Raw genomic sequence first — 26,880 nt, 5'->3', positions numbered from 1 at the left:
ATATTTTTAGTTTATAATTTTGACTTTCGAAGTGTAAAAACCTAAGTTGTTATTATTTTGCATGCAGCTATATTTTTAAACCTTTCCATATATTTTACATTTTTCATACATTCAAACCAATGAGTATTTATCAATATTTATAACATATTTTTCTATTTATTTATTATTTTTACATTTGTTTTCATTGTAATTTCAATATAGTTTTACATATGTTGTTTAGATTTCTAGACATAATATACCAAGTATAAAGTATATTTCTATATTTTTCAAAATGTAAATACATGTAATATGTAAAATCTGTAAAAAAAAATAAAATAAAAATAAATAGTTCAGATGGAAAAACCTCTAAGTGACGTCTAAAATTTCCATTGAAAAAGATTTTTTTTTCAGCCTCCTTTATGTTGTTATTTTCACTTTAAAGACCCTGAAAATGACATCCTTTGCAATAAAGTTAAGCAAAGAACACACACAAGAGCCTGATAAAAATATTCATTTTAGAAGAAAATTTCAAATGGCATTTAGAGGTTTTTGCATCTAAATTCTTATGTTAATATGCAAGTAAATTTGCATATATAAATTTGCATCTAAACTCCATATATACATCTCTATACATTATTATTATTACATTATTACATTGTTAATACATTAAATTAATATTTGATTAATTGATAGCATGAAAAGATTCAAGACCACTGTGTTTGTAATGACCAGGATGGATTTTTCTTTATTGTACAAGAAAGTGATGCAGGGAAACACAATTTTGCAAAAACCCTTTTTTTGAGCCTCAGAGAAAATGATCATAACACAATGGATATTTGTTGTTGTTGTAGAGGTTTGTGGCGTCTCGTTGGATAGGTGTGAGCTGATGGGGGTGTTGCTGATGAATAAACAACCTCATAAGTGGAGGCTGAGAGTCTTCAGTAAACAGTGGACGACACTGAAAAACAACGGAAAGTGTGACTAAACCATGACATTTATTCAGTTCTACAAGATGAGTTCAGTGATTCAGCCCTGAAGTCTGAGACCACGTGTGAAAATGCATTTCAGTGCAATACAAATGAGAAAGAATTTATTATCAGCAGAACAATCAGACTGGAGATGAAGGTTCGATTGACAGCAGCACATCAACTGATGCAAACACAACCAGAAGACTATAAGATATGCATGGTGCTAGTCTACATTTTTATTAATATATAAATAAAAATGTTATTTCTCTACATTATTATCACTAAATAAAATAAACAAGTAATTGATTTTTGAAGGAAAAATTATTACCCCTTGTGATATTTTTATTCTTTTTAAAATGTTTAATGGAGCATGGCATTTTAACAGTATTTTCTATATAACTTTTTCTTCTGGAGAAAGTCTTTTTAAAAGTTTTTAACATTTTGAAACAAACTTTAAGATCAGTATTATTGGCCTCTTTAACATTTTATTTCTCGATTGGTTACATAACAAATGACTGTTAGATTCCAAATGACTTGCCTATTTAACCTATCTTGCCTAGTTAAACTAACTTTACTAGTTAAGTTTTTCAAACTGAATACTAATATCTTGCTGAATAACTACTGAAATATCATTTAACGTCATCATGGCAAAGAAAAAAAGTTATAAAAATGTGTTTAAAAATCTCTCCATTTTCTCCATTAAAAATCACTTGTGAAATATTTCTTAAAGAATAACATTTTCACAGGACAGCTAATAATTTTATAATTAACACTTTTTTTAGGTTACATACACAATAATATAGTTAATTTATTGTTTACATAATTAAATTATAATTTAATTAATTTTTTAAACTAAATTATGAGTGAATGAGTAAATTCATGAATAATTCAGTGATTTATACCTTTACATTTTAATTAAAAACAGAATGTGAGTGTGCTCTCAGACCTTTGGAGCTGATTTTGTGAATGTGTGGACATTTCTGAACACTTACAGCCACTGCTGCTCAGGCTTGAGGACATAAAACTGCTTCCTGCACCGAAGGAACTTCCTGCTCCAAAACCCAGTCCTCCACCGAGTCCTAGTCCAAGACCTCCACCTAGACCTCCTCCAAGACCTCCACCTAGACCTCCTCCTAGACCTCCTCCAAGACCTCCACCGAGCCCAAATCCACTTCCAAGACCCAGACCAGCACCTCCACCCAGACCTGCGCCTCCTGCACCTGCACCCAGACCTCCAGCTCCTCCTGCTCCTCCGCCAAGCAGAGTCTTGGACATGTGCACAGTGACTCCTCCTCCAGACTTCAGCCTGACTCACGACACACATACAATGAGACTCAAGAATGAAGAAAATCTCCTGTGTTTTTGTCAAACCTGCTCACCTGTTCTCCTCGCTGTCCAGGAGCTTCTTATAGGCGGTGATTTCCACGTCCAGAGACATCTTGCTGGCCAGAAGCTCCTGATATTCCTGACCATATTGAGTGATTTGCTGAAGAGAGCAATATTTAGTGGAGTGTGAGTGTGTAGTTTAACTCTAAAGGCTCCTGGGATGTCCTGTAATACAGTGATTCTCAACCATGTTCCTGGAGGACCACCAACACTACATGTTTTGGTTGTCTACTTTGTCTGTTACACTCATTACAGGTCTTTTAGTCTCTGCTAATGAGCTGATGATCTGAATCGGGTGTGTTGGTTAAGGAGACATGGAAAATGTGCAGAGCTGGTGGTCCTCCAGGAACATGGTTGAGAAACACTGCTTGAATAATTCCAAATGTTTTCTCAAACAGTTTTCTCATAATATACATGCCTACAGATGTTTAAATGGTTCATTCAAGGGTCATCAATCTAAGAGTGGAGTCCACTCTGATTGGTCAGATGATTCCCAGTCTACTGTTATTGGTCTAGTGCTCATTTAGCACCTGTCAGAAACCAGTTGGCCACTTCCATGTATAAATTTCAGCTCCAGATCATTTGTGGCTATAGATTGTTACTTATTTGTTTGTCTGAATGCCATGGAGAGCTCTGTTATTTTTATGTAGACATTAATATTTGCACACCGCTGCTGTTGCAGATTTGCAGTGCCTCTGCATCTTTGCAAATGCCTTGAAGCTGTCTCTAAATGTGTTTAAAAACCACAGTGTGAGAGGTTGTTTGCTAGCTACTTGAACATTAGAAGATGGACAAATATAAACATAAAAGTGTGGCCTCAAAAGGAAAGAGGGGGTGAAGACGTTTGTCATGACACAAAAAGTTACCCAAGATATACAGTTACGATGAACAACGCACTTCTACAACAATTCACGGAGTTTGAAAACAGATCTCTAGGACACATTTTGAGAACATGTTTTATATCTGTATCACATCTGCTCTGTTTTAAATGACTGCCATCTCTATCATCACTGTGGGCTTTGGTGCTCTTTTCAAAACTGAAGCTACTAGGTTATTTGCAAATCGTACAGAAAGACTGATAACATCACACACACACACACACACACACACACACACACACACACACACACACACACACACACACACACACACACACACACGCACAATTGTGAATATATCAAAACAACGGCCTGAAGAATGCTACTAAAATAAGTGAGTTTGTGGGCTTTGCATTTCGGGCCACTGTGTCAAGATTGTCTGCGTTTATCTGCAGGGGTTGGCATTGGCTTCGAGTATGTTAGACTTTTTGAGATGTTAGTTTCGATTTGATTGTGAAAATGTAAAATGCGGCCGCTTAGGGCCCCCAATAATTATCTAGAAGTATAAATTATACTAGAGCAGCACGGTGGCGCAGTGGGTAGCACAATCACCTCACAACAAGAAGGTCGCTGGTTCGAGCCTCGGCTGGGTCAGTGGGCATTTCTGTGTGGAGTTTGCATGTTCTCCCTGTGTTCGCATGTGTTTCCTCCAGGTGCTCTGATTTCCCCCACAAGTACAAAAAACATGTGGTACAGGTGAATTAGGTAGGCTAAATTGTCCGTAGTGTATGTGTGTGTGAATGAGTGTGTATGGATTATTATAATTATTATTACATCATTATAATATTATTATATTTGATTGTATACTAAATAACATTTAATTACGTAAAAAAATGTATTTGTTATATGCTCACCACAAAAAATATGGTATAGAAAACAATGTTATTGTTACGATTCACTCTCTACTATAGAGATGCACTGGAATCGCAGGAGTTATCAAAACACGTATTTATTAACAAAAACTTGGAACTTTTTTCCAACTTGGAAAAACAAAAACATTTGGAATTATTCAAGCAGTGTTTCTCAGCCATATTCCTGGAGGACCACCAGCTCTGCACATTTTCCATGCCCAGTGTTAAGTTGCAGCTGGAAGGGAATCCACTGCGTAAAATATAGGCTGGATAAGTTGGTGGTTCATTCCGCTGTGGCGACCACAGATTAATAAAGGGACTAAGCCAAAAAGAAAATGAATTAATGAATGAATGAGGTTCTTGTGTTTGTCATGTGATTTTTTCCTCATGCTTCCTGTGTGTTTGTTTACATCAGGTGATCCCTTTGTTCTGTTTCCTGCCATTTCTTGCTGTTCATTAGTTTCACCTTTGTTTCTCTTCTGTTTGGTATCAGTTCAATTATATCCTGTGTATTTATATCCCTGAGTTTAGTTAGTCCCTTGTCTGGTCTTAAATGTCATTCCTGTGACGTTCTTTCTGTGTTTCCTGTGTGTATATGTCTAGTGCCTGTAGTAAGTGTTTTTGTTAATAAATACGTGTTTTGATAACTCCTGCGATTCCAGTGCATCTCTATAGTAGAGAGTGAATCGTAACAATAACATTGTTTTCTATACCATATTTTTTGTGGTGAGCATATAACAAATACATTTTTTTACGTAATTAAATGTTATTTAGTATACAATCAAATATAATAATATTATAATGATGTAATAATAATTATAATAATATTACAAAATAAAATATCCATCATGGAGCAGTCCAGTTTATAAAAAACATATAAATTTAATTTTAATTGTAAATAAATTAAAGAAAACTAATCACCTAAAATGTAGCGATCGCATTCATTTAAAATGTCAAAAAGATGGTTGAGAGATATAAAAACCCCAGCAATATAAATAGACATTAAATGAAAGTAGAAAGGGTGCATTTCAGGACTTTGGTCCCATAGCTGAAACTGCTTAAGGCCACAAAATCACTAAATCTGCCCCTGCATTCTCTTATCATTTCAACCCCCTGAGACTTTCATTCATCTTCAGAACACAAATTAAGATATTTTAGATATTTAGATATTTCATCATTTTTAGGGGTTTTCACCTTAATTGATAGGACAGTGGACATTGGAAGGTGTGGGGAGCAGAGATCCGGGAAGGATTGGCAAAGGACCTCAAGCCGGGAATCGAACTCAGGTCGCCACAAGCATCTCAGTGTCAACAGATATTTTAGATTAAATAAGAGCCTATATGTCCTCTCTTCAGTCATGTCAGGTTCCAGTGCACTTTCTTTCTAAAAGCAATATGACGCTTTACTCTAATAGTATTGGTAACAATGCAATGCAGTTGACAATGCAAACAGGAAATATTAGCAAAGGTAAACTAATTTTGAAGTTAATTTGGTGCACAAAGGTGTTCTCAGAGCTTTGTATTACACTTAAACTTCTAAAGTCACATAGAATGTTTTGACAATGTTTTGGGGTTCATTTTCTGGACTCTTGCGGTCCATTGATGGCCAGAAAAATCTAAAATATCTTAATTTGTGTTCTGAAGATAAAAAAGTCTCAGGGGATTGTGATGACATGAGGATGAGTAATTAACAACTGAATGTTCATTTTTGGGTGAACTAATTCTTCAGCATTGCATTTTATAAAGCTCTTAGTGTATTAGTATATTTATGTCACCATTTATAGGTAACTTGCTCTATATGTAATCTTTAATCATTTTTAATACTAAACTTGATTGAAAAAAACAAGATGTAAAATATATTTGTGAAAAGCTGCAGTGTAACTGGTACTCTTTGCTTGACATATGAATCTCTATTAATGACAATTCTATGTACTTTAGGATCAGGAGAAGAGGTTTTAAACATTTTTTCTTTTCTTTTTTTTTGCATATAGGTGCAAGTCTGACCTGCTTATGCTGTGTATAAATTTATTCTTGGATCCTTATCCTGAGAAAACTGTCTTTCTCTGTCAACATGTCCACAACACAGACCAAACTCTTACAGGCTTCAGCTACAGTGTTTGAGGGTGGATTACATTGTGCACAGGCAGCAAATGAAGACCACAGACTGACTTATGCAAATTTGTTTCAAACCTATATAGGGTTTTGCAGGAAGTGAGGCTGGAATTACTGAAAATACATTTGAAAACATTTAACAGGAACTGTAAAACTTTTGCAGACCTTTAACTCTCTCAAAGTTTTAATTATTTCTTCATTACAATAAGTAATGACTGATTATCCTTTAGTCTGAAGTCTTTTATATATTACCTTCCTCAGATCATCAAGCTGAGACTTGAGAGTCAGAACCTGATCCTGATACGTCTCTGTATGAGAGTTGGAGTGACACTCGGCCTCCTCCACCTGAGACTCCAGCTGCAAGTTCTGCAATTTAAACAGGACATCTGTTAATATTCAGAGGAATACCCTGAATAAAAAACATCTAACTGCTCTGTGACATGTTCAAATACACACCAGAGACTTGAGCCTCTCGATCTCCCTCTGCACAGAGTCGATCTGTAGTTTGTAAGCCCTGAGCTCGTCTTTGGCTGAGGTGAGTGTTTGAGAACTAGGCTGCGAGGATACAGACATCATGGAGAGCTGTGCAGATGAAAAAGAGAAAAGAGGCCGAGTGTTCATTTTGGGTCATCTCAGTCTGCAATACTAGAACTCGCCACATGGGGGTGACAGTTTATAAAAGATGAAACTTATTTGACTTGACTGCTACCATAAGAGCCTAAAATTATTCTTTACTATAATTTCATATAATGTATATGAATACAGTGAATTAAAATAAATGTTTATGTTCTGTTCATGTTTACTGTTTTTTTTTCTATTTAATAAGAATCACGTTTCATTATTAGATCAACATAGTGATTTATGTTGTTTACCTTTAACATAATTATTATAATTATAACTATATTGTATATGTACATATATAAAGTATAATCACATTATGAACATTAAAATAGTTAAAAAATATTAATAAAAAACAAAATAATTAAATAAAAAGAACTGAATTAAACAAAATAATAACACACACACACACACACACACACACACACACACACACACACACACACACACACACACATATATATATATATATATATGTATTCTTTCCAGTATAGTTCTCTTTTTTTACATTAAAATGCACTTTTTTTTTTAAACAACCCTGAAAAAGTAAAGTTTTACCCATTACTCTTCTCTAAATAGAGAGCTTGTTAAAGAGTGAATCTTTCATACACTGTCCTGCACTGAGACCAGAGCTTCTTGCTTGCTGCGTTGAGCCAGGGTTTCATAGTGAGCTTTGACTTCGGTCAGCGCTGAGGTCAGGTCCTGTGCCTGGGCTGCATTATCCACCGAGATCGACACGGCAGACTTCACTCCACCAGTCACGATAGTCCTCACCTCTTTCACTTTCTAACACACAAATGCACAAGGTTAAGCCCTGGGGAAATCCGTCAGCCATTCCATTTCACAAGATGTAAATCAAATCTCTGCTGTCCTCAGATTATTTTTGTGAAGTTTCTGCTCAAAATACCTCACAGATTATATATTATAGCTTGTTGAATTTGACGCTATTTGGTTGTAAGCAAAAACACAGATTTTAGTGCATACTAGCTGCATTATTATTATTATTATTATTATTATTATTATTATTATTATTATTATTATTATTATTATTTCTCTTTAAATGCAAATTATTGTCAGCTTTTACATGCTGTCCTGACAGAAACAACAAAACAAGCCCATCTCATGCAGCACAAACATTATAAATGACCAGTTGTGGATTAAAGCTTCACATGTGAATGGAGAGGAAGAGGTTATGACATTTAAACTGAACCAGGATGTTTCGGTATGGTTAGTCAATACGTTTATATAGTTGTTGTGGGGTAAAGTTTTTTCAAACTGACTCTTGTTGACAAAGCAGATTGGCGTAAACATATATTTAGCCTACATATAAAGAGTTCAGAAGCAAAAACCTCTAAGTGCCATCTGTAATTTACTTCTACAATGACCATTTTTCTCAGCCTCTTATGTTTATGTTCAGTTATTTCATGTTAAATAAATGATGGAAATAATCTATTCTTTGCCATAAAAGTCAAATTACTGAATCAAGACAGAGTAGGCTAAGAATGCTATTATGAGAAGACAATTTCAGATGGCACTCTTTATAAATGAGACTTTACCAACATTCTTTGTCACATTTGGGAACAAATATGCAAATTAAGTTATGGTAATATATAATAAGATCCATTTTTGTGTCACTAGGGGAGTGAAATCTGAACATCCACATAGAAAAAGTCTTACTTCAGTCACTGGATTGTTATTTTTATGTTTTCTGGCATTGTACACTAAATAATCCTGGTTGCCTTACATTTTTTAGCTAAATCATATTAACCTTATGTCCAATGAACATATTATTTTAAACTAACTTAAAACAGATTGTGTAACTTATAAAATTAAGTTAGGACATGATAAACTTAGTTTAATAAGTTACAATGAACTAAAAACATGCTGTCATGACTAATTAATGATATTTTTTACAGTGTAGATGCACTGCTGATCTGATTCTAACAGTTAAACATGAGAAAAGTCTGATTTTAATGATGTGTCTGAAATAATCAGAGGTAGACTCACAGCATCATACACCTGCTTGGACAGAGCAATTTGATCCTCCAAACCACAGATGCTGGTCTGCAGCTCAAAGAGGGTAAGGTACAGATTATCCACTTCCTAGCGGAGGACATCAGTGACAGTCAGTCATGTGTAATTCTGAGGACATCACATGTGATGGGTGTTTCATACCTCTTTCAACGCCGTCCAGTCAAGCTCCAGAGATTTGGTTTGAGAGGTTTCCTCTTCATACCTGAGACAATATGCACAGCTTCATCACTAACTGACTGGTATATCCACAGGATTTAATTTATCTATGATCTATCACTTGAGCAGGTGGTCAAACATATAACTAGTCATTTCATTCATTTTCTATTTAGGCTTAATCTCTTTTAAATAGTAATTTAAGGAACTTTAAATGTTGTACTCGTTATAGTATTGAATGCATTGCCAAGATATGCAGCAGATTCATGTGTAGAGTAATAAAGTCAAGCTACAAAGTGGTAATAAGTAAAGAGAACTAAAGTCACAGAAGCAGGTAAATGGAATATAATTTGAAATGTACAATAAAATGGGTAACACTTTATTTTGATGGTGCATTTGAGTATTAGACTGTCTGCTTAAATTCTGCTGATACTGCTCCTTCAGCAGACATTTAACTGAAACTTTGCAAGTACATGTCAACTTACACTAACTCTAACCCCAACCCCAACACAAACAGTATACTTATAATCTAATGAGAATTAGTTGGCATGTAGATGCAATGTAACTAAACTCAACAAACGCACCATCAAATAAAGTGTGACTATTAAAAGTGATGCTAGAATTAGCTGAAGTTTAATGAAGTTTATTTAGTATGTCAGTATGATTTTGTTACATAAAGGAACTCTCTTATGCTCACAAAGTCTCCATTTCATAATCAATAAGAATGATTTCTAAAGGATCATGTGACAGTGAAGAGTGAAGTAATGATGCGGAAAATTCCCATAGAAAACAGCTATTTTAAATTGAAATAATATTTCACAGCATTAATGTTAGCGTCACATTTTTAACATAAGTAAATGCAGCCTTGGTGAGCAGAACAGGCTTTAACAATTTTGACTGAAAGTGTATATATATATATATTTCTTTTTCACCTGGCCTGATCGTCCTCAATAATGGCTTTAAAGTGTTCAATCTCAGCAATTATGGCCTCTTTAGTAGAAGAGAGGCTGTCAATCTGAGATTTGTACGCCCCGATGGCAGAGGTCAGAAGAACGGAGGTGTTGGCAGGTCCGCCCTGCTCCGGGTTAGTAAACATAGAAATCTTGGCTCTGAGTACTGCATTGTGCTGCTCCAGAGACCGTGCCTGAGAAATGACAAAGATAGTCAAGAGAGCCTTTTACAGGTCTGCAAATTATCACAACAATTAATGAAACTTTCGCACACCTTATCAATAAATGAGGCAAATTTATCATTGAGGGCCTGCAGTTCCTCCTTCTCCTTCATGCGTGTGACCTGAACTGTGTCTGGTGATGGAAGCGAGGGGTCAATGCTGGGCATCGGACTGACACCTGCATCCACTGTGGTGGTAGAGCTGATGAAGGATGGGTTAAAACCGTAGCCTCCGATTTTAAACACTCTGCCACCCAGATGAGATCTCAGGTGAGCCACACCAGCCCTGACGCCTGCTGCTCTGGCACCACCGGCACCCAACCCAAGACCACCACCTAACCCAAGACCACCACCGAGAGCCAGAGAACCTCCGCCAAGGCCCAATCCAGCACCTGCACCGGCCCCGGCCCCGGCTCCAGCACCAAAACCTAAACCCAAACCTCCTCCCCTTGCCAGGCCGAGTGAACGGGACAGAGCCGAGCTGGCGCCTCCACCACTCCGGGCTCCAGAGAACAGACGGTTGCCTCCATAGGTGGCTCCAAATCTGACGGCGCCCCCACTGATCCGCAAGCTTGACTCTGTCATTTTGCACTCAGAGCTGGAGTCCAGGAGTCCCGGTGCTCGGTCAGGATGCACTGTTCCTGATTGGTGCTTTAAATACCCAGCTCTTTGAAAGGCCGCCCAGAAAGCTTGACTGTGCCAGTGAAAGTCACATGTCCTGACGGACAGGCAAGCGTCCCGCCTGCAGGCACTGCTTCTTTTCGACATGTTTGGGGTGGTTTGACAGCGTTGGTATGTGGGATGGAGAGAAAACAAAGCCTGGAGCAAGTGTGATTGACATTTTGGAAGTCATTATATCTATGCAAGACACTTAATATGATCACACTTGTGGTGTTTTGGTGGTCCTAATTACTATGTACTTACATTTATTACTAACATTTATTTATTTACTGGGTGGGTCAAAAAAAAAGGGATTTTCAGGCATCAGAATATTTTTATTATGTGCATTAGAATGTATCCTGTTTAATCATTTCTTTTTTTAAGGAAAAACTAATGATTTTTAATATATTTTTACAACGGGCGGTTCATTTCGCCGTGGTGACCGCTGATAAATAAAGGGACTAAGCCAAAAAGAAATTTGAATGAATGCATTTTTAAGTTACAGAGGGCCACTGAAACAGCATTCAATGTAACAATATGCTTACAGACCAAAAGATCTTGTCAGGCTTATTTATAGCACGAATTTAATGACGTCAGAATATTATAATTAAGAATCACACTCACAGGGATGATCAAAATACTAACTAACTGTTATTTAAAATCATTGCAAGTATCCTTTAATCTGTTTCAGCTACAAGCTACCGATTTGACAGGAAACGTTTAATAATTCTGATTGGACTTGAATTTAGAACGTTCATTTATTTATATATAAGTGCAGGTCAGAATAAGTATGTTGTTTAATTATTACATCAATATATCTGTTATACTGAATAACAATGAAGCATTATTTTACCCATATTTTGACATATTCCCACATTGGCATGGGACGAAAACTGCTTTTAAAGTTTACAGCTGTTTAAAATAATCAAGGTTTTAAACCACCAACGTTGTCTGTTATACCCTTCCTATGGTATGTGTACATTTTTTTTTAACATGTTTTTCACAACTATTCCATTTAGTTTTTTAGGGTTTTTCTTAAAATAAAATAAATCTTTTTCAATGGGGGAGAAAAGTTTTTTACCAAGACATTTAAAAAGAACATATTTTGGAGCAGTAATCATAATACTGTAAAATCGTGATATTTTTATCCAAGGTAATTATACGATCAGAATCTTGTACCGGTCCATGCCTATTTCGACAAAAGTTATTGTAAACATTAAAGCAGACATTTGTATTTAATATATTTTATAAATATATTTTGATACACCAAAATAAAAATGCCTTTAAATGGCCTACAATACTATGTAACTAAAACACTTTAATGTAACTACATGTTCTGGAAAATTTCCACATTTACCGTGAATGAATGTGAGCTTTAGGAGTTAGGGTAGGGTTTAGGCTTAAAGTATTCATTTTGGAGTAAAAATTGGTTAATTTAACAGATGATTTATAAACAATAATAAAATGCAAGTAACTTTAAGTATAATTAAAAAGCACCAAAAAATGATACTGGGTATTTTAAGGCGTCCTTCGCATGTTACATGTAATTACTATGTAACTATAATGAATAATGCACAATTACAGGCATCAACCTCTAACCACTTAGCAAGTACTAAATGAGGTAATTTGTCCACAGTATTTAATTGAATAGTTACAGCATAACAAGGATACCTTCAAATAAAGTGTAACTGTATGTCGGTGCTAATGGCGTACATGTGCATCGACACATGCACTCCGATGCTCATTGCGACCCGAGTTCGATTCCCACCTCGAGGTCCTATGCCAGTCCTTCTCTTCTATCTGCTCCCCACACTTTCCTGTTAGTATTCTTTACGATCATGTCCAATAAACGTAAAAACCCTGGAAAAAAGTGTAAACGTATATCGACTAAGTACATACACTGTAAAAAAGAACACTGGTTGCCTTAAAGTTTTATGTTTTTTTTTTTACTCATTTTTTCTTATATTGTATTAAAATGACTTAAACAGCTGGCTTAACTCATAAAATTAAGTTGGAAGTTGATTAACTTAGTTTAATAAGTTACAATTAGCTAAAAACATACATCGTTATGACTTATTGATCATATAATTAGTAAAATCAGTCTAATCTAATAAAGTGTGACCCTTAATATTCATTAATGCTACTGATTTGGCTGCAGTGACACTATTAAGAGCAGCATGCTGAAACTCTTTTTATAATTGATGAATTTTACACTTTTATTAAACTAATGTAAACAAATATTGATCTGAATAATTGTGAATATATATGTAACATTTAATATAATCATATTTTGAATAATTATGAGTGTTGTTGAGCTGAATATTTCTTCAGTAAAGTCATTTTTTGTTCTTAACTAGTTTCACATGTTAGCCAAAAAAAAAAAACCTTTAATATCTGCATTACGGAGTCATTTTAAAAGAATTAAGCCTTATTAAAAATTTATATCAATTATTAATTTATGAATAGTTAAAAGTTATTCAGCTTAATATTTTTGTCAGGATTCTTTGTTGAATAAAATGTTGAAAAAAAAATGTTTTGTAATGTTACATGTTTTTTTACTGTCAGTTTAATGAAACTTATTTATGCTTGTGTAAATACAGTACAATATGAATGCCATTTCCAAAGTGATTCTATATTCTTGCATTCATATATCGGTCTTATTCTTGTAGCATGGCAGATAAACTGTGAATTTCATGTAACTGAGCTGACAAGCCTGCAAGAGGAGCCTGTCATAAATCAAGACGCCAGTGACAGTGAGAGGCAGGTGAAATCTTTTTTTTTAACCCTAAAGGACAAATTAGTATTGCTGCAGAATTGCTGACAGGTATGCAAGCGTGCTGTAACAGATTTCAGAGTGTAGTGCTGGGTCAGGCTATACTTTATAACTGTCATTTAATCAGTTGAGCTGTGTCTTAGTTATAGGAATCCACTTTTTTATTAAAAAAGAAGAAGCTGAGAATAGGGGCCACTTTTATAGCACCAACTAATGAATGTGCTGCATTACAATCACGAAACATTGAAGGTTTTTGTCCCAAACTAGCATGTCCTGACTCTTATTCTTCGAGGTGATTTCATACTTTTATATATCTAGAGATATTAATTATAAATAAAAATAAAATATCCTCTTTTACCCTATTTTTTGTGCTAGATAACTAGTGAAATGTTGCATTGGTTGCACAGATTTATGCATTTATAGACCATTTCAATGTGGTCATTGGCCCATGAACACTTCCAGCTTGTTGGTAAACTATTTCATAACCGTAAAACAAGCGGCAATTTAATCATATCTTAACATAATAGCAGCTATCATAACATTATTTATAAATATGTAGACCTTTTTGGATTCTCAGATGCTATTTAAATTAAAAATGTAACAGGAAATATAATAGGACCATTGTTTAGGTCCCTCAAAAAGGTCTATAAACATATTCACAGATGCAGAGTGAGTGGTTTTATTAAAAGATTAATAAGAGCAGATTTATCTTAAACTGTGATTTGTCACACTGCAGGTCACAAGATGCAAATGATTATGAGATGATCTGCAGGTTGGCATGGATTTCGCTGAAACTTTGCCAGAGGAAAAACAAAGGCTTTTGTGAGTGTCCAAGCATGCATGCTGTCTTCTCTGCTTTGGGTGACTTCAGAAATACAGAAAAGAGTCTTGCACATTATGAATTAGATCAAATATTAAGCAAGGTAAACCAAGGCTCAGGTAGTCAAATAAGCTTTACTTTTGTTTGAATAACAATAATGAATTAAAAGTATAAATCTGAAAGAAACATCTTATTATATTTAATTAATGTGCTTTAATATGGTGAACACATGGCTCTGCGTATGGTAAAATCAGGTGAATTTGATAAACAAAGTTGATAGTTGTTTTCTAAGCTTTAATACAGTTTTATCTTCAGTTAATACAGTCCTTTTATAACAGCAGAATAGCACTGTTGTAGTCATCCCCATTACTATTGTACAAAGATAACCCATTTAATCCCACATTTTGTACTCTACTCAAATAAATAAATCAAATTACAACTGTGGTCGATGGGAAACATTTGAAATATACATATATAAAAATATTAATATCTTAATATTAAAAAATAACACACACATTATATTATGATCTTTATATATTGCATATTATTAACATTTCTTATTGGTGTAGAAAACATGAATAAATATTGCTTAACGCGGTTACAATACTGGAAATATCCCTTGACATTTACACTTTATTTATGTGATGATTTATGATAATAGGATAATTTTCATCAATTATCAGGCAGTTCTGAGGAAAGGGAAAATGTAAGAATGAATGATTATTACTCTAGCTGTATTACCTTGATATTTACACATTTATGAGGTGATGATTGATGATATGATGTTAATGTTAAAAAAGTTTTTTATTATCAGGCCGTCTGGGGAAAAGGAAATAATGAATAATCCTTGTTTAATGTTTAATAATGAAGAAACACCTTGACATTTACACCTTTATGGCATGATTCAAATCAGTTCATTAATTAAAATGCCACTCTGTTTATCCCATTGGACATAAGTATAATAGGTTAGCTTTAATCTACAACAAAGCAACATTAATAAACATTAATAATAGACCTTTTAAATATTTTATTATGGCGTAGAACCTGCTTATCTTTCATATTGGAATTGATTAAACCAGTAGTTGTGTATGTGGCAGCTTGACAATGTAAAATATTCCCAATGCAGTCGCCATTTTCTTTCATTTATAGTTCAGTTATGTGCAGCTACTCGTTTTAAACTCAAAAGTACATATAAAGTATGGGATTAAATGGGTTAAATTGGTATAAAACAATCAGCACCTTGGACAGCATCTAGAGACCAAGTTTCCCTTTAAGCACCGGCCCACTGTTGTGTGTTCAGCATCCATTGATTTCCACTTACAACGCATTAGGCTCAGCTATTATTACATTAAAGGACACGCATTATTCAGAGACTTTCTAAAGTCCATTATAAGATGATCGTAGTCCCATTTGAACGCACGTGAACATGCGCCTGTTCATCTTACTTATTTACAAAACCAGTCTTTATTCGTCCGTTATGAAGAGCCATCAAGCTGGACTCCCTCGCGGTGTTTCTCATCAGCAGTGTTGGCCGGTGGATGTTGCGGCGGAGCGGGGCGCGCGATCACGCAGCGGTTGGATGCGGGATTCGGCTTTATTGGGACAGAGGATCCACCGTTATCCCGCTCATATTCCTGCTGTGCCCTCAACATCTTCCTCTTCTTCATCTTGCTTTTGTGAAAGTGGTAGGTGGTCAGTGACAGTAATATAATCCCGATAATGAGCATCCCGAGCACCAGGAGAGCGACGGTGGATGAGAAAGGCTGGAGCACGTGCTGAACTTTCTCCGCGCGCGTCCCGTTAGTCTCGGACGCCCCGTTAAAAGCGCCCCATGAGATCTCAGAAACCTTCATCGTTCACAAATTATTCCACGAGAACTGCGGCTGAATATCCGTTACTCGCTGGTTTTATTTCCAACAATCACGGAGAGCATCTCTGAAGGCGCTGAAAGGAGAACAAATTGGGATGTTTAAAAATTAAAAACGCAAATAATTGCACCTGGTCTTATTTAATGACACCCTAAACAATAATGCTTTTAGGACAATAATTAAACGCTTTATTCCTACCTGCATAACAGCCCGGTCCAGTTCGCTGAATTGGTGTGGGAAAAGGTGTTGGTTTGGAAAGATGACTTCCCACAGATCGCTGACGTAGCCTCTATTCATTACGTATTCTCCAAGTCTGCTCCGTAGCTACGATAAAACCCCAATTTTAACTCGTTAATGGTTTATTGAATGTTTAAAACGACAGATGCTAGCCTATTTTTACGTAGAATAATAAATTAGTTGTTTTCTCAATGTTGTTATGACGTTATACGCACGTCCCCAAGACGTTTTTGGAACATCGCTGCGTCTGTAGTAGAACATGTGTCGTTGTTTTTGTCAAGCATGATTCAAAGTGTCTATTAATACCATAAACCAAATTTAGTGAGAAAAAGATGTGGAACTTAACTTTTAATGATGCAATTTGCCGTGAAGTAAGAGTGCCTTACCTCACAAAGCGTTTCTGTCAGACTGGGGCGCGCGCGCTGCTCCAAACGTCTCTGTGCGCGTGAGTGAGAAAACGGTTCCGCGCGCTCGGCCAAAACATCTAATCAAGTGAAATAAAAAACGAGACAACTTTTTACAGAAATACCGAAAACAGCCTGTAAAAAAAACGTTTAATCATTGTTTGTAAAATAAATGTCTGTAAAACCAGGAGTCTGAGAAACCTTTTTCATAATGGAGAAATGAATATAACTGGAAAGTTTGGTGTAGTAAGTGACTCAATGAAAGAGGAAAAAAAAAACTAATTTTGTGAAACAGTCTTTAAAAATATGTTCTGTGATTTAATTTTACAGTCACAAACTGATAACATAAAGAAAATTAGCCCAATTTCACATAATTAGTAGCATAAAAACGTTTCTGCTTGTAGTGTCAGACAAAATGCAGTAAAATTGAGTGAAATACAAGGCAGTCGTGGTAAAATGACAAATTTGCCTCTTATCTTGGGTTTTTCCCCTCAAACCCCACGTTACAGCTGCCCAAGAGAGCGTTCTTCTAATTAATCTCACGATGCAGCGCGCGCTCCCCTACTATTTTTCGTCATTTATTTTTAATGACGCAGGAGCTTTGGACTGCTCACTCGGCCAAATAAACCCCATGAGATGGAACATTTGGAGCACCAAAGGCTAGTGAATCAATGAAGTGCTCCAGTAAACACTTCACAGAGAGGAATCGCGTGGACTTGCATGTAAATGAGACCACAGCCAACAATAACAAAAAAAAAAAAAACGGGCTAGAGAGATGGTGCTGTCCAGTGCTGAAAACATACAGTCGCTGTACATCTAATGCACCAGGGTGCATTTTCCGTCCTGAAAGCTAAGTTGATATTAATGTAAGTTCCTTGAGTTTCTCAAACATATTATCAGACTAATATCTAAGGGCAATTGCAAGCAGGTCAAGGTGCTCTGGGATTGGCTAAACCAGTGACCAGACCTGAACAATATTGAGCACGTGGAGTAAGATGAAGGAGGAGACATTGATGATGAATCCAAATAATCTTGATGAACTCTGGGAGTCCTGCAAGAACGCTTTCTTTGCCATTCATGGCAGATGACTTTATTAATTTTATTAGAGTCATTGCAGAGATGTATGGATGCAGTCCTCCAAGCTTATGGAGTCATACACAATATTCATTATTTTTCCACTGCACCATGGCTTTATATTTTATACTGTACATTTTTTGGGGTTAAGTGACAAGACTTTTGTCTAAGCAAAGTCAGACCCTAAATCCGAATTTAATTATTTAATTTTAAATAATTAAAAATCAAGGCATGATCATATTTTATTTGGGTAAAATAAGTGTAATCTAGAGGACTTTGCCTTTCATATAAGCCACTTCTAATATCAAATAATCAACTAGAAGTCAAGTTATTATTTGTTGTTAAGAACTTGTATAGGTGACAAGACCTTTGTCAGGTGGTGTACTACCATTTAAGCTTATCAGAGTCAAAGTACAACATTTTAGGATGACAAAAGATTGTTTGAAATAAACTCAGAAATCACAGTGTGCTGATTAAAAAAACTTAATTTTATTCAGCAACATCGACGCCTACATGCATTTCTCCTCAAAAGGCATTTGATCTTGACTATATCCACATCAGGCTTCTTCTCTGCAACCATTTTAAAGCTTCTTACCTCAAGCAGACTAAAGTTGCTGACTCTTAAGCCCAAAATGGCCCTGTGATTGTCAGAAAGTCTCCATTTCATCTCTAGTGGTCCTGCTGACCTTATCTAAAGTGCAATGACAGCAGTCCAGTTTTTTCACTGTCAGATCAGAGGCGCCCGACAGCTCTCAAAAATACAGCTCGATTGCTTTATAATCTTCACCTGGACAAAGAGCCAATAAGCAATTCAACCACTTGGCAAAGACCTCCGAATACACTATAATTAGATGTGAACCCATTCGCCTTAGCAACAATATGCATTAGAAGTAAAAACCAGCAATTGAATTCAACACAATCCCCATAATTCACAACAACGCTGTCGCCATAGGGGAATGAAAAGCAATAATGCAGGGTGTAGAGGAGATAAACAGCACCTCGGGCATCTCATTAACTCTGGCTTGTGGATCAGAGTTTTCAGTGTTGTACAATGTTTCAAACGGCAGCATATGGAGAGCTGGTCTCAAACGCACTCACCAGATCAGAAGCACCAGATGTGATGCATCTTGGCTTCTCTGTCACTAATGACAACATGGTACATCTCATCCGGTCCCAAAAGGCATGGCAGTCGTTACTTTCTTCATGACTTGCTCTGGAATGGAAGAGCATGTTAATGTCAAGTGACTGGAATCAACTAGATTGGAAGTTAAACAACCGTTTGATAAGTTTGGGGTGTAAATACTCAAAATGTATCTCTTGGATCTGACTCAGTTGACTGTAAAAACACAATTACTTAAAAAATCTGTTATTATTTACTCACCCTAAACCTCTTCTATGGACACTAACAACAAGACTTCCAAGCATATATTTTCCAGCAGTCGATTGCAATGTTATGACTCGATTGAATAGGCGGTATCAGTGGTTATCAGCTGATAGATATGGTCTAGTAGGGGCCTTCTGTACCTACTGGTAGATTCAGAAGGCTGTTATCATTCATCCACATGGTTAATCAGCTATATTATATTATATTATATTATATTATATTGTATTATATTATATTATATTATATTATATTATATTATATTATATTATAGGGCGAAGCAGTGGCGCAGTAGGTAGTGCTGTCACCTCACAGCAAGAAGGTCGCTGGATCGCTGGTTCGAACCTCGGCTCAGTTGGCGTTTCTGTGTGGAGTTTGCATGTTCTCCCTGCCTTCGCGTGGGTTTCCTCCGGGTGCTCCGGTTTCCCCCACAGTCCAAAGACATGCGGTACAGGTGAATTGGATAGGCTAAATTATCCGTAGTGTATGAGTGTGTGTGTGGATGTTCCCAGAGATGGATTGCGGCTGGAAGGGCATCCACTGCGTAATAACTTGCTGGATAAGTTGGCGGTTCATACCGCTGTGGCGACCCCAGATTAATAAAGGGACTAAGCCGACAAGAAAATGAATGAATGAATATTATATTATATTATATTATTAATTAAATTTGCCATTAATAGTATTTTATTATTGTCTACTCCAGGGGTGTGAAACTCAATTCCTGGAGGGCTGAAGCCCTGCAGTTTAGTTTCAACCCTACTCCAACACACTTACCTGTAGATTTCAAACAAGCCTGAAGGACTCAATTAGTTTGATCAAGTGTGTTTAATTAGGGTTGGAATTAAACTATGCAGAGCTGCGGCCCTTTTGGAACTGAGTTTGACACCTGTGGTCTACCCCTACCCAAACCCTCAAAGTAATGTAAAAACAGATCTGGTTTTCAGAGCTGATAACCACTGATAATGTCCATTCAATTGAGTGATAACATTCGAAGCGGATAGTTTCCATCACATAATTAAAATATAATTTATTTTATCTCATATATTTGGCTTTTTTCTCACAAAATAAATAAATATCACTGTTTAAAAGGTCACCATTTGTTTTTATTAATTATCTGACGTTATATTGTGTAAAGTAATTATTTAAAGACATGTTGTTTATGCTATATGTTGTTGTTATCTGCAAAACTGGAATTAAACTAAAGTTTAGTTTACTTATTTACTTTTTTCTTTTATATGTAGATTTTTTATTATTTGTTATTTCTCTTTATTTGTGTTGATCCTACTTTGTGTTTTGCTTATGTGATTGTATTATTTGTGCTTTAAAATTGAATATTACAATAAATATAATATAATAAAATGTGTGCAAGGTTAACTCATACACATTGTTGACAGAGCTGTGAGTTTACACCTCTGTGAACAGAAAAAAAGCATTACCATCTGATTTTTTTTTAAATCAGATCTGTGACTTGGTATGATTGTGAATATATGACATTTCAAGCAAGTCAGGATCAAACTCAATATAAATTTTCAACAGCAAGAAAGGTTATTGTTTTATATATTAATCCAACTGAAAAAAAACAAAAAACATATGAGATACAAGTTAATATTTAAAAGGTCAGAATTGTGAAAAATAAATCCAACTTCCATAGAACAGCTGAGTCTGGCCGTTTTGAAACTATTTTAAGGTTATACATTAGAATAAAATACAACAGTAAGTAAGTAATAAAGTATATTTAGGTGGGTTTTTAATCACAAAATTAAGCCCAACAGGCACTTGTCAGGCTGATAACCAGTATTAAGGTTTACCGCCGGATTAAAACAGTCAAAGTTTTCTGTTATACCATTCATACATTATATGAATGCTGTTGTTTGTTTAAATGTTTTTCACAACTATTCTATTTTGTTATTTTAGGACAGAAAAGAACCACTACATCAAAAGCTACATGTCCAAAATATTTTAAATTTTTTTTTAAATGAAATAAATCTTTAATAGGTGGAAAAGTGGTTGGTTTTTACCCAGACGTTTAAAAAGAACATATTTTGGAGCAGTAATCACAATACCGCAAAACTGTAATATTTTTATCCAAGGTTATCAAACCGTCAGAATCTTAAACCGGCCCATGTCTAGCCTGGACTACTTGATCCTGCTTTTTACATGGCAACTCATCAAAAAAGCATAAAAAATAAACAAAACATTGTTCTGAGCCGTTATTATTTCTTTCATTAATCACAAAGTTGACCAAAACAAAAACGACTGAATGGAGCATACACTAACCTGCTAAAAAAAACCTGCCTGGAGTCTCAGATTCATAAAAGCAACTACAGCAATCCTTCTTAGTTAAGCAAAACCATAGTTGCAATCTGAATCTGTACAAAGCATGTGCGTGTACATTAAGCTCTATGTGCAGAAAGAGAAACGTCTGAAGCGCAACACGCTCCTCAGTGCTGAAACAGTCATTAAAGGGAGAAATAGCACCGAGGGAAATAGCTTTCCAGGCAGGATGAAGGCGCCTAATAAACTCACGTCTGTGATGGATGACTCTGCACCCACAAAAGCCAGAACACAAAGAGAATCTATGCAACCCAGTCATACACAAACGCAATACATCACAGCTGCATGCCTGTCACATACACAACAACTCCTGCCTGCAGCGCTTCAGTAAAGGTGATAAGTGATAAGAATCAGGTGGGGGATAAACAAGTCATCTTTAAATAACTTAGAGGGAGGGAAAACATTCAAATGGCCAACCAGGGAGAAGAGTGACTTCTAACATGTAGGATACTGTCATGTCCTGATTATGAGTGATTTATTGGACAAATTGGACAAAACAACTAGAACTTATCTATAAGCTAGTGTGGTCCAAAACAATGATAGACTTTACATTTAGATGCTCTATGCATTCCAATTGTACAGTTTTACAGTAATGGTTCTTATATGGTTAACTGTAATACTATAGAAAACATTCATTTCAGCTTCATAATTTTGAGGAAAGCATGATATATTTCACATTTCAGGTTTCCTTGATGAGAAGAAAGTTCTAACAAATTCTTTTGGAACATTATAAACATCTTTGCTTCACACTGGATCAAATGAATGTGTCCTTGATCACGTCTCAAATCAGTAAATAAGAAGGGTCATGTTAGACGAGTTCTGATGATGAAAATTCAGCTTCGCCATTGTAAGAATAAATCACATTTTTAAACACATTTACATACAAAATAGCTTATTTTAAAATTAAATAATATTTCATACGATTTCTATTTTATAGATATTTTTATCAGTTAAATACAGCAGAGAAACAGAGATTTCGTGAAGAAACATTTCAAAAGAGACCACCTTAAAAAAGTTTGTTTTATTGATCCATGATCTAATTTTATTCTTTAAGTTACTGATCACAGCTAATTTTTTTAGTGCTGAGCAATTTAAAAAATATATATATATATACATACATACATTATATATATATATATATATATATATATATATATATATATATATATATATATACATACATATATATATATATACATACATACATGCATTCATATTTTCGGAAAATGTTTTTATATATATATATATACAAAAAGTAGCAGGCAAATTGGAATTTTGTGACTCCAGGCCATCGGGCAGTCCTTATTGTTGAGCTCTGACCACATCCCAAAGGTGCTCTATTGGATTGGTGTCTGGTGACTGTGGAGGCCATTTGAGTACTGTGAACGCAATGTCATGTTCAAGAAACTAGTCTGAAATGATTCACGCTTTAAAACATGAGGCATTATGTTTATGGAAGTAGCAATTAGAAGATGGTCTTAAAAGGATGGACATGGTCAGCAACAATACTCAGGCAGGCTGTGGCATTGACACATTGCTCAATTGGTACTAATGGGCCCAAAGTGTGCCAAGAAAATATCCCCCACATCATTACACCACCACTAGCCTTAACCGTTGATACAAGACAGGATGGATATATGCTTTCATGTTGTTGACACCAAATTCTGACCATACCATCCGAATGTGGCAGCAAGAAATCGAGACTCATCAGACCAGGCAACATTTTTCCAATCTTCTATTGTCCAATGTTGGTGAGCCTGTGTGAATTATAGCCTCAGTTTCCTGTTCTTAGCAGACAGGAATGGCACCCGGTGTGGTCTTCTGCTGCTGTAGCTTATCCGCCTAAAAGTTTGAAGTGGTGTGCAATCAAAGATGCTCTTCTGCATAACATGCTTGTAACAAGTAATTATTTGAGTTACTGTTGCATTTCTATCCGCTGGAACCAGTCTGGCCATTCTCCTCTACGCCTTGACATCAACAAGGCATTTTCTAGTTTTCAAACCATTCTCTATAAACCCAAGAGATGGTTGTATGTGAAAATCCCAGTAGATCAGCAGTTTCTGAAATATTCAGACCAGCCCATCTGGCACCAACAACCATGCCATGTTCAAAGTTCCTTAAATCCCCTTTCTACAGCACTGTTCGTCTTGAGCACTTGATGTCTACATGCCTAAATTCATTGAGTTGCTGCCATGTGATTAGCTGATTAGAAATTTGCATTAACGAGCTGATGGACAGGTGTACCTGAAATAACCCAGATTTTTAAATCACAACAAATGAAAACACCTTTTCTTCTGAACAATTGTCCTTTCCTGAACCAAGCTAAAAATGACAATATTTTGATGTAAATTACTCCCTCCTCATACATATCTTTATATTGCAATATTATCTTTTCTGTCCTGCTATTTTTTGTCACTGTGCACATTAAAGAAAATTAAGTGTGTGAACTTTAGCAGTTTATAATTTTAGACATACTTAATATGTCCTCTACCACTCTATACTACACTCATTCTTTAAAAGCCCAAATATACCTCATTTTCCAGTTTCTGCGCAGCTTTGAAAGTACACTTACAGGTGCATAAACGAGTTTGACACATGCACAGTACTATCAAGTAGACTCATTCAGTCTCAACATTCACCTCACACCATCACTGTTGTACACAGAAAAAAAGACCCGCATGAGAAGTATATTTAGACCTAAGAGTCACCATAACCCTGTATAACAGGAGTGACCCTAAGACACACATGTTAAACAGTGGCTGCATAAAATAATGAGCACAGAAACCAACATCATTATGCAAAACTAGCTGTCAAACGCAAGTGGGTGAATAATTACCTCTCCAGAGCACTTCGAGAAGCTGAAAATAGGGTGGAGAAGGTCACTACATTGCACAATTCAACATTATTCTAGTGTTAAACGGTGACTATTTGTCTTATATAAATCCAATCACTTGACATAAGGTAGCTATAAAGTACATGGGCAGCCAGACAATTCAGAAAGATGGATTTGTGATCAACAGGGGACTGAAGTCACGAAACCAATATTTTTACCCAGAACCCTCCGTTTCTATTTCTGACACAGAAATGAGGGAGAGTAAATCACGGCTCAATGTGACAGGAAGGCGATATTCAAAAGCAGAATAATGAGAGCAGTTTAACAGTAATAGGTTATAGATGGCACCTGGGACTTCACAGCGCTTCCCTATCAAGATTGACATCAGCTGCATCGCTTTTTTGGTTCACTGAAAAACAGGAGTTTTTGGGTAATTTAAGCCTGTCTGGCTAAGAGAATTCAATTCCTGTCTTGAGGAGCAGATGTAATAAAGCGAGGAAAGGAAATTATAGCCAGCACACATTAGAGTGGGGATTGGGGGAGTTTGACCCCCCTTTAATGCTTTAATTAATGCTTGATCCCTCCTGAAGAACGTTAAAATAAGATGTATTGGGGTGAGACCATTAGATACCATGAGATATAGTTTGCAATGATCTGTATCTTAAATAATAGATAACACAAATATACATTTGACCACCCCTATAATGGGGTAGTCTAGATGGGATACAGCTTAATAAAGCATCAATATAGCGTCCTTTTTGTGACACTATATAACAATAATTAATATTTTTACAGAACTGTGACGTTGGGCTTAGGGGAGACTTTAAAAAAATACAATTTATGGTGTAATTTAATAAATAACATATAAAATAATACTTGGCGCAACTACTGTGGTTACATGACTGTTGAGTTTAGGGTTAGGGTAGATGTTAATAAATACAATTAACGGGAAATTTAATAAATAATATTAATAATTCTCGTTATCTTCTGTCCGCAATCATATCTGATCTAGCAACAACCCTATAATGGCTCAATCGTACCAAGCAGTCTATGCAAAATAATATTCATTCAGCTGTCTGAAACTGGTGGATTGAGAGCACCAATCGACACAGTAAGTGTTCACAAGATCCTTTTCTTGTGAAACAGGTGTACATAAAAGTGTGTATTTTAATAGACACTTGTTCGCAAACGCATGTTAAACAGTCAAATAATATGTGCAATCTTTTATGGTCCTCTATTTATTAGTGCAGGATTGCAAACTTGTTTAAGGGGGGGTCCACTACGATATCATATTTTAAACTTTAGTTGATGTGTAATGTAGCTGTGTGAACATAAACAACATCTCTGACTGTAAGACGCTTAAAGTTCAATGCAAAGAGAGACATTGGCTTTTACAGAGTTAGCCTAGTAAAGCCTACAGCAAACAAAGTTTGAGGACTACAAAAAAATACAATCGTGGCTAGTGAGATCACATGGGCTTCAGGTTACGCGCATACACCACGAGCATACAGCCAGCACAACAAAGGGACGTGGCCAGAGGCGCTGTAATGTTATAGCAGAGATAGAGCTAAAATGCCGTCCAAATGCTGTTATTTTGACAAAGCTTCTTCTGTTTTTGTATTTGGGCTTAGAGAGAAGTGCTCACAATTTAATTTTAATTATGTTCCTGAGAATTATAAAAATATATAGCTAGTATTTGACAAAGGCGAACTTAAAGAATCTCATCAAAATCAGAGTAACTTTTATTAGTAAAAGGAAAGTTTCAACTTATACAAGCACGATGAATAATTATAAACTGTGGTGGGGAAAGGGATCTAGCTGTGACTGGAGAGTAAATGCAGCACAAGCTCCTCGTCTTCAGCCAGTGAGAGGCCAGTGTCCAGAGCGGTGACTGTGGGCTCTGTCCTGGGCTTCTTTCTGCTTTTCTGTGTTGTCTGTTCTTCATCATCATCATCATCATCATCATCATCATCATCATCTTCATCCTCACTGCTGAAGCTTCTCTTTTTGCCACCAGCATCTGATGACTCGCTGGAAAGACAAATAGATTCATGATTAAACAAGATCAGCTCACGCGTGAGTTTCTCTCCATGCATGTGATTTTCGCTGGAAGGCTCACACTGCAGACTGTCATATAAAGTTGTAATCATGCTATAAAAGTTCCTCGCACAGACCAATCATCACCTAAAACCTCAAGGTATTGTTAGAAGCCACCGCCATACATATTCATTTTCTTTATATGTTATTTGAAATATCAAAGCGACAGTAGCTGTTAAAGGGATAATTCACCCAAAAGTGAAAATGTACTCACTTTTTACTCACCCCTTAAGTCTTTCAAAAACATTTTT

At 35.8% G+C, this 26,880-nt stretch overlaps 3 protein-coding genes across 4 annotated transcripts in view; all 3 read right to left on the bottom strand.

The window, feature by feature from the left end:
* Positions 1-697: 697 nt before the first annotated feature.
* si:dkey-183i3.5 lies at positions 698-10,770 on the bottom strand. Its single transcript, NM_001386254.1, is given in 10 exon segments — positions 698-937; positions 1,940-2,253; positions 2,327-2,433; positions 6,426-6,539; positions 6,630-6,755; positions 7,401-7,577; positions 8,799-8,894; positions 8,967-9,027; positions 9,911-10,122; positions 10,203-10,770. Coding segments are annotated over 10 exon segments (1,758 nt in total). The 5' UTR covers positions 10,734-10,770; the 3' UTR covers positions 698-917.
* A 3,746-nt stretch (positions 10,771-14,516) lies between these two features.
* Positions 14,517-16,957, bottom strand: LOC141379873 (uncharacterized protein C11orf87). Of its 2 annotated transcripts, XR_015520361.1 has the most exons (3): positions 16,893-16,957; positions 16,468-16,593; positions 14,517-16,345 (listed from the first exon to the last, which is right to left on the bottom strand). XR_015520361.1 is itself a non-coding variant. In XM_087301359.1 (2 exons), the coding sequence occupies exon 2, from the start codon at positions 16,252-16,254 to the stop codon at positions 15,877-15,879; it is 378 nt and encodes a 125-aa protein (XP_087157485.1). In that variant the 5' UTR covers positions 16,255-16,345; positions 16,468-16,504; the 3' UTR covers positions 14,517-15,876. The 2 variants fall into 2 exon arrangements, 1 of the variants encoding a protein (XP_087157485.1); XM_087301359.1 differs by lacking the exon at positions 16,893-16,957 and having other exon boundaries at positions 16,468-16,504.
* A 9,299-nt stretch (positions 16,958-26,256) lies between these two features.
* ddx10 (DEAD (Asp-Glu-Ala-Asp) box polypeptide 10) overlaps positions 26,257-26,880 on the bottom strand; it is a 51,342-nt gene continuing 50,718 nt past the window's right edge. The window contains exon 18 of the mRNA XM_087301357.1: positions 26,257-26,563. Within this exon, the coding sequence (XP_087157483.1) occupies positions 26,347-26,563 (217 nt within the window). The 3' untranslated portion in view covers positions 26,257-26,346. The remainder of the gene's footprint in view (positions 26,564-26,880) is intronic.

Source organism: Danio rerio, chromosome 21 (genome assembly GCF_052040795.2).
Source record: "Danio rerio strain M-AB ecotype USA chromosome 21, GRCz13ab, whole genome shotgun sequence".
NCBI lineage: Eukaryota > Metazoa > Chordata > Actinopteri > Cypriniformes > Danionidae > Danio > Danio rerio.
The sequence above is the reverse complement of the archived record's forward strand: the minus strand, read 5'-3'. Positions and strand labels throughout refer to the sequence as shown.

Excerpts from the sequence above, each read along its gene's own strand:
- LOC141379873 (XM_087301359.1), bottom strand. The coding sequence starts at position 16,254 with ATGAAGGTTTCTGAGATCTCATGGGGCGCTTTTAACGGGGCGTCCGAG.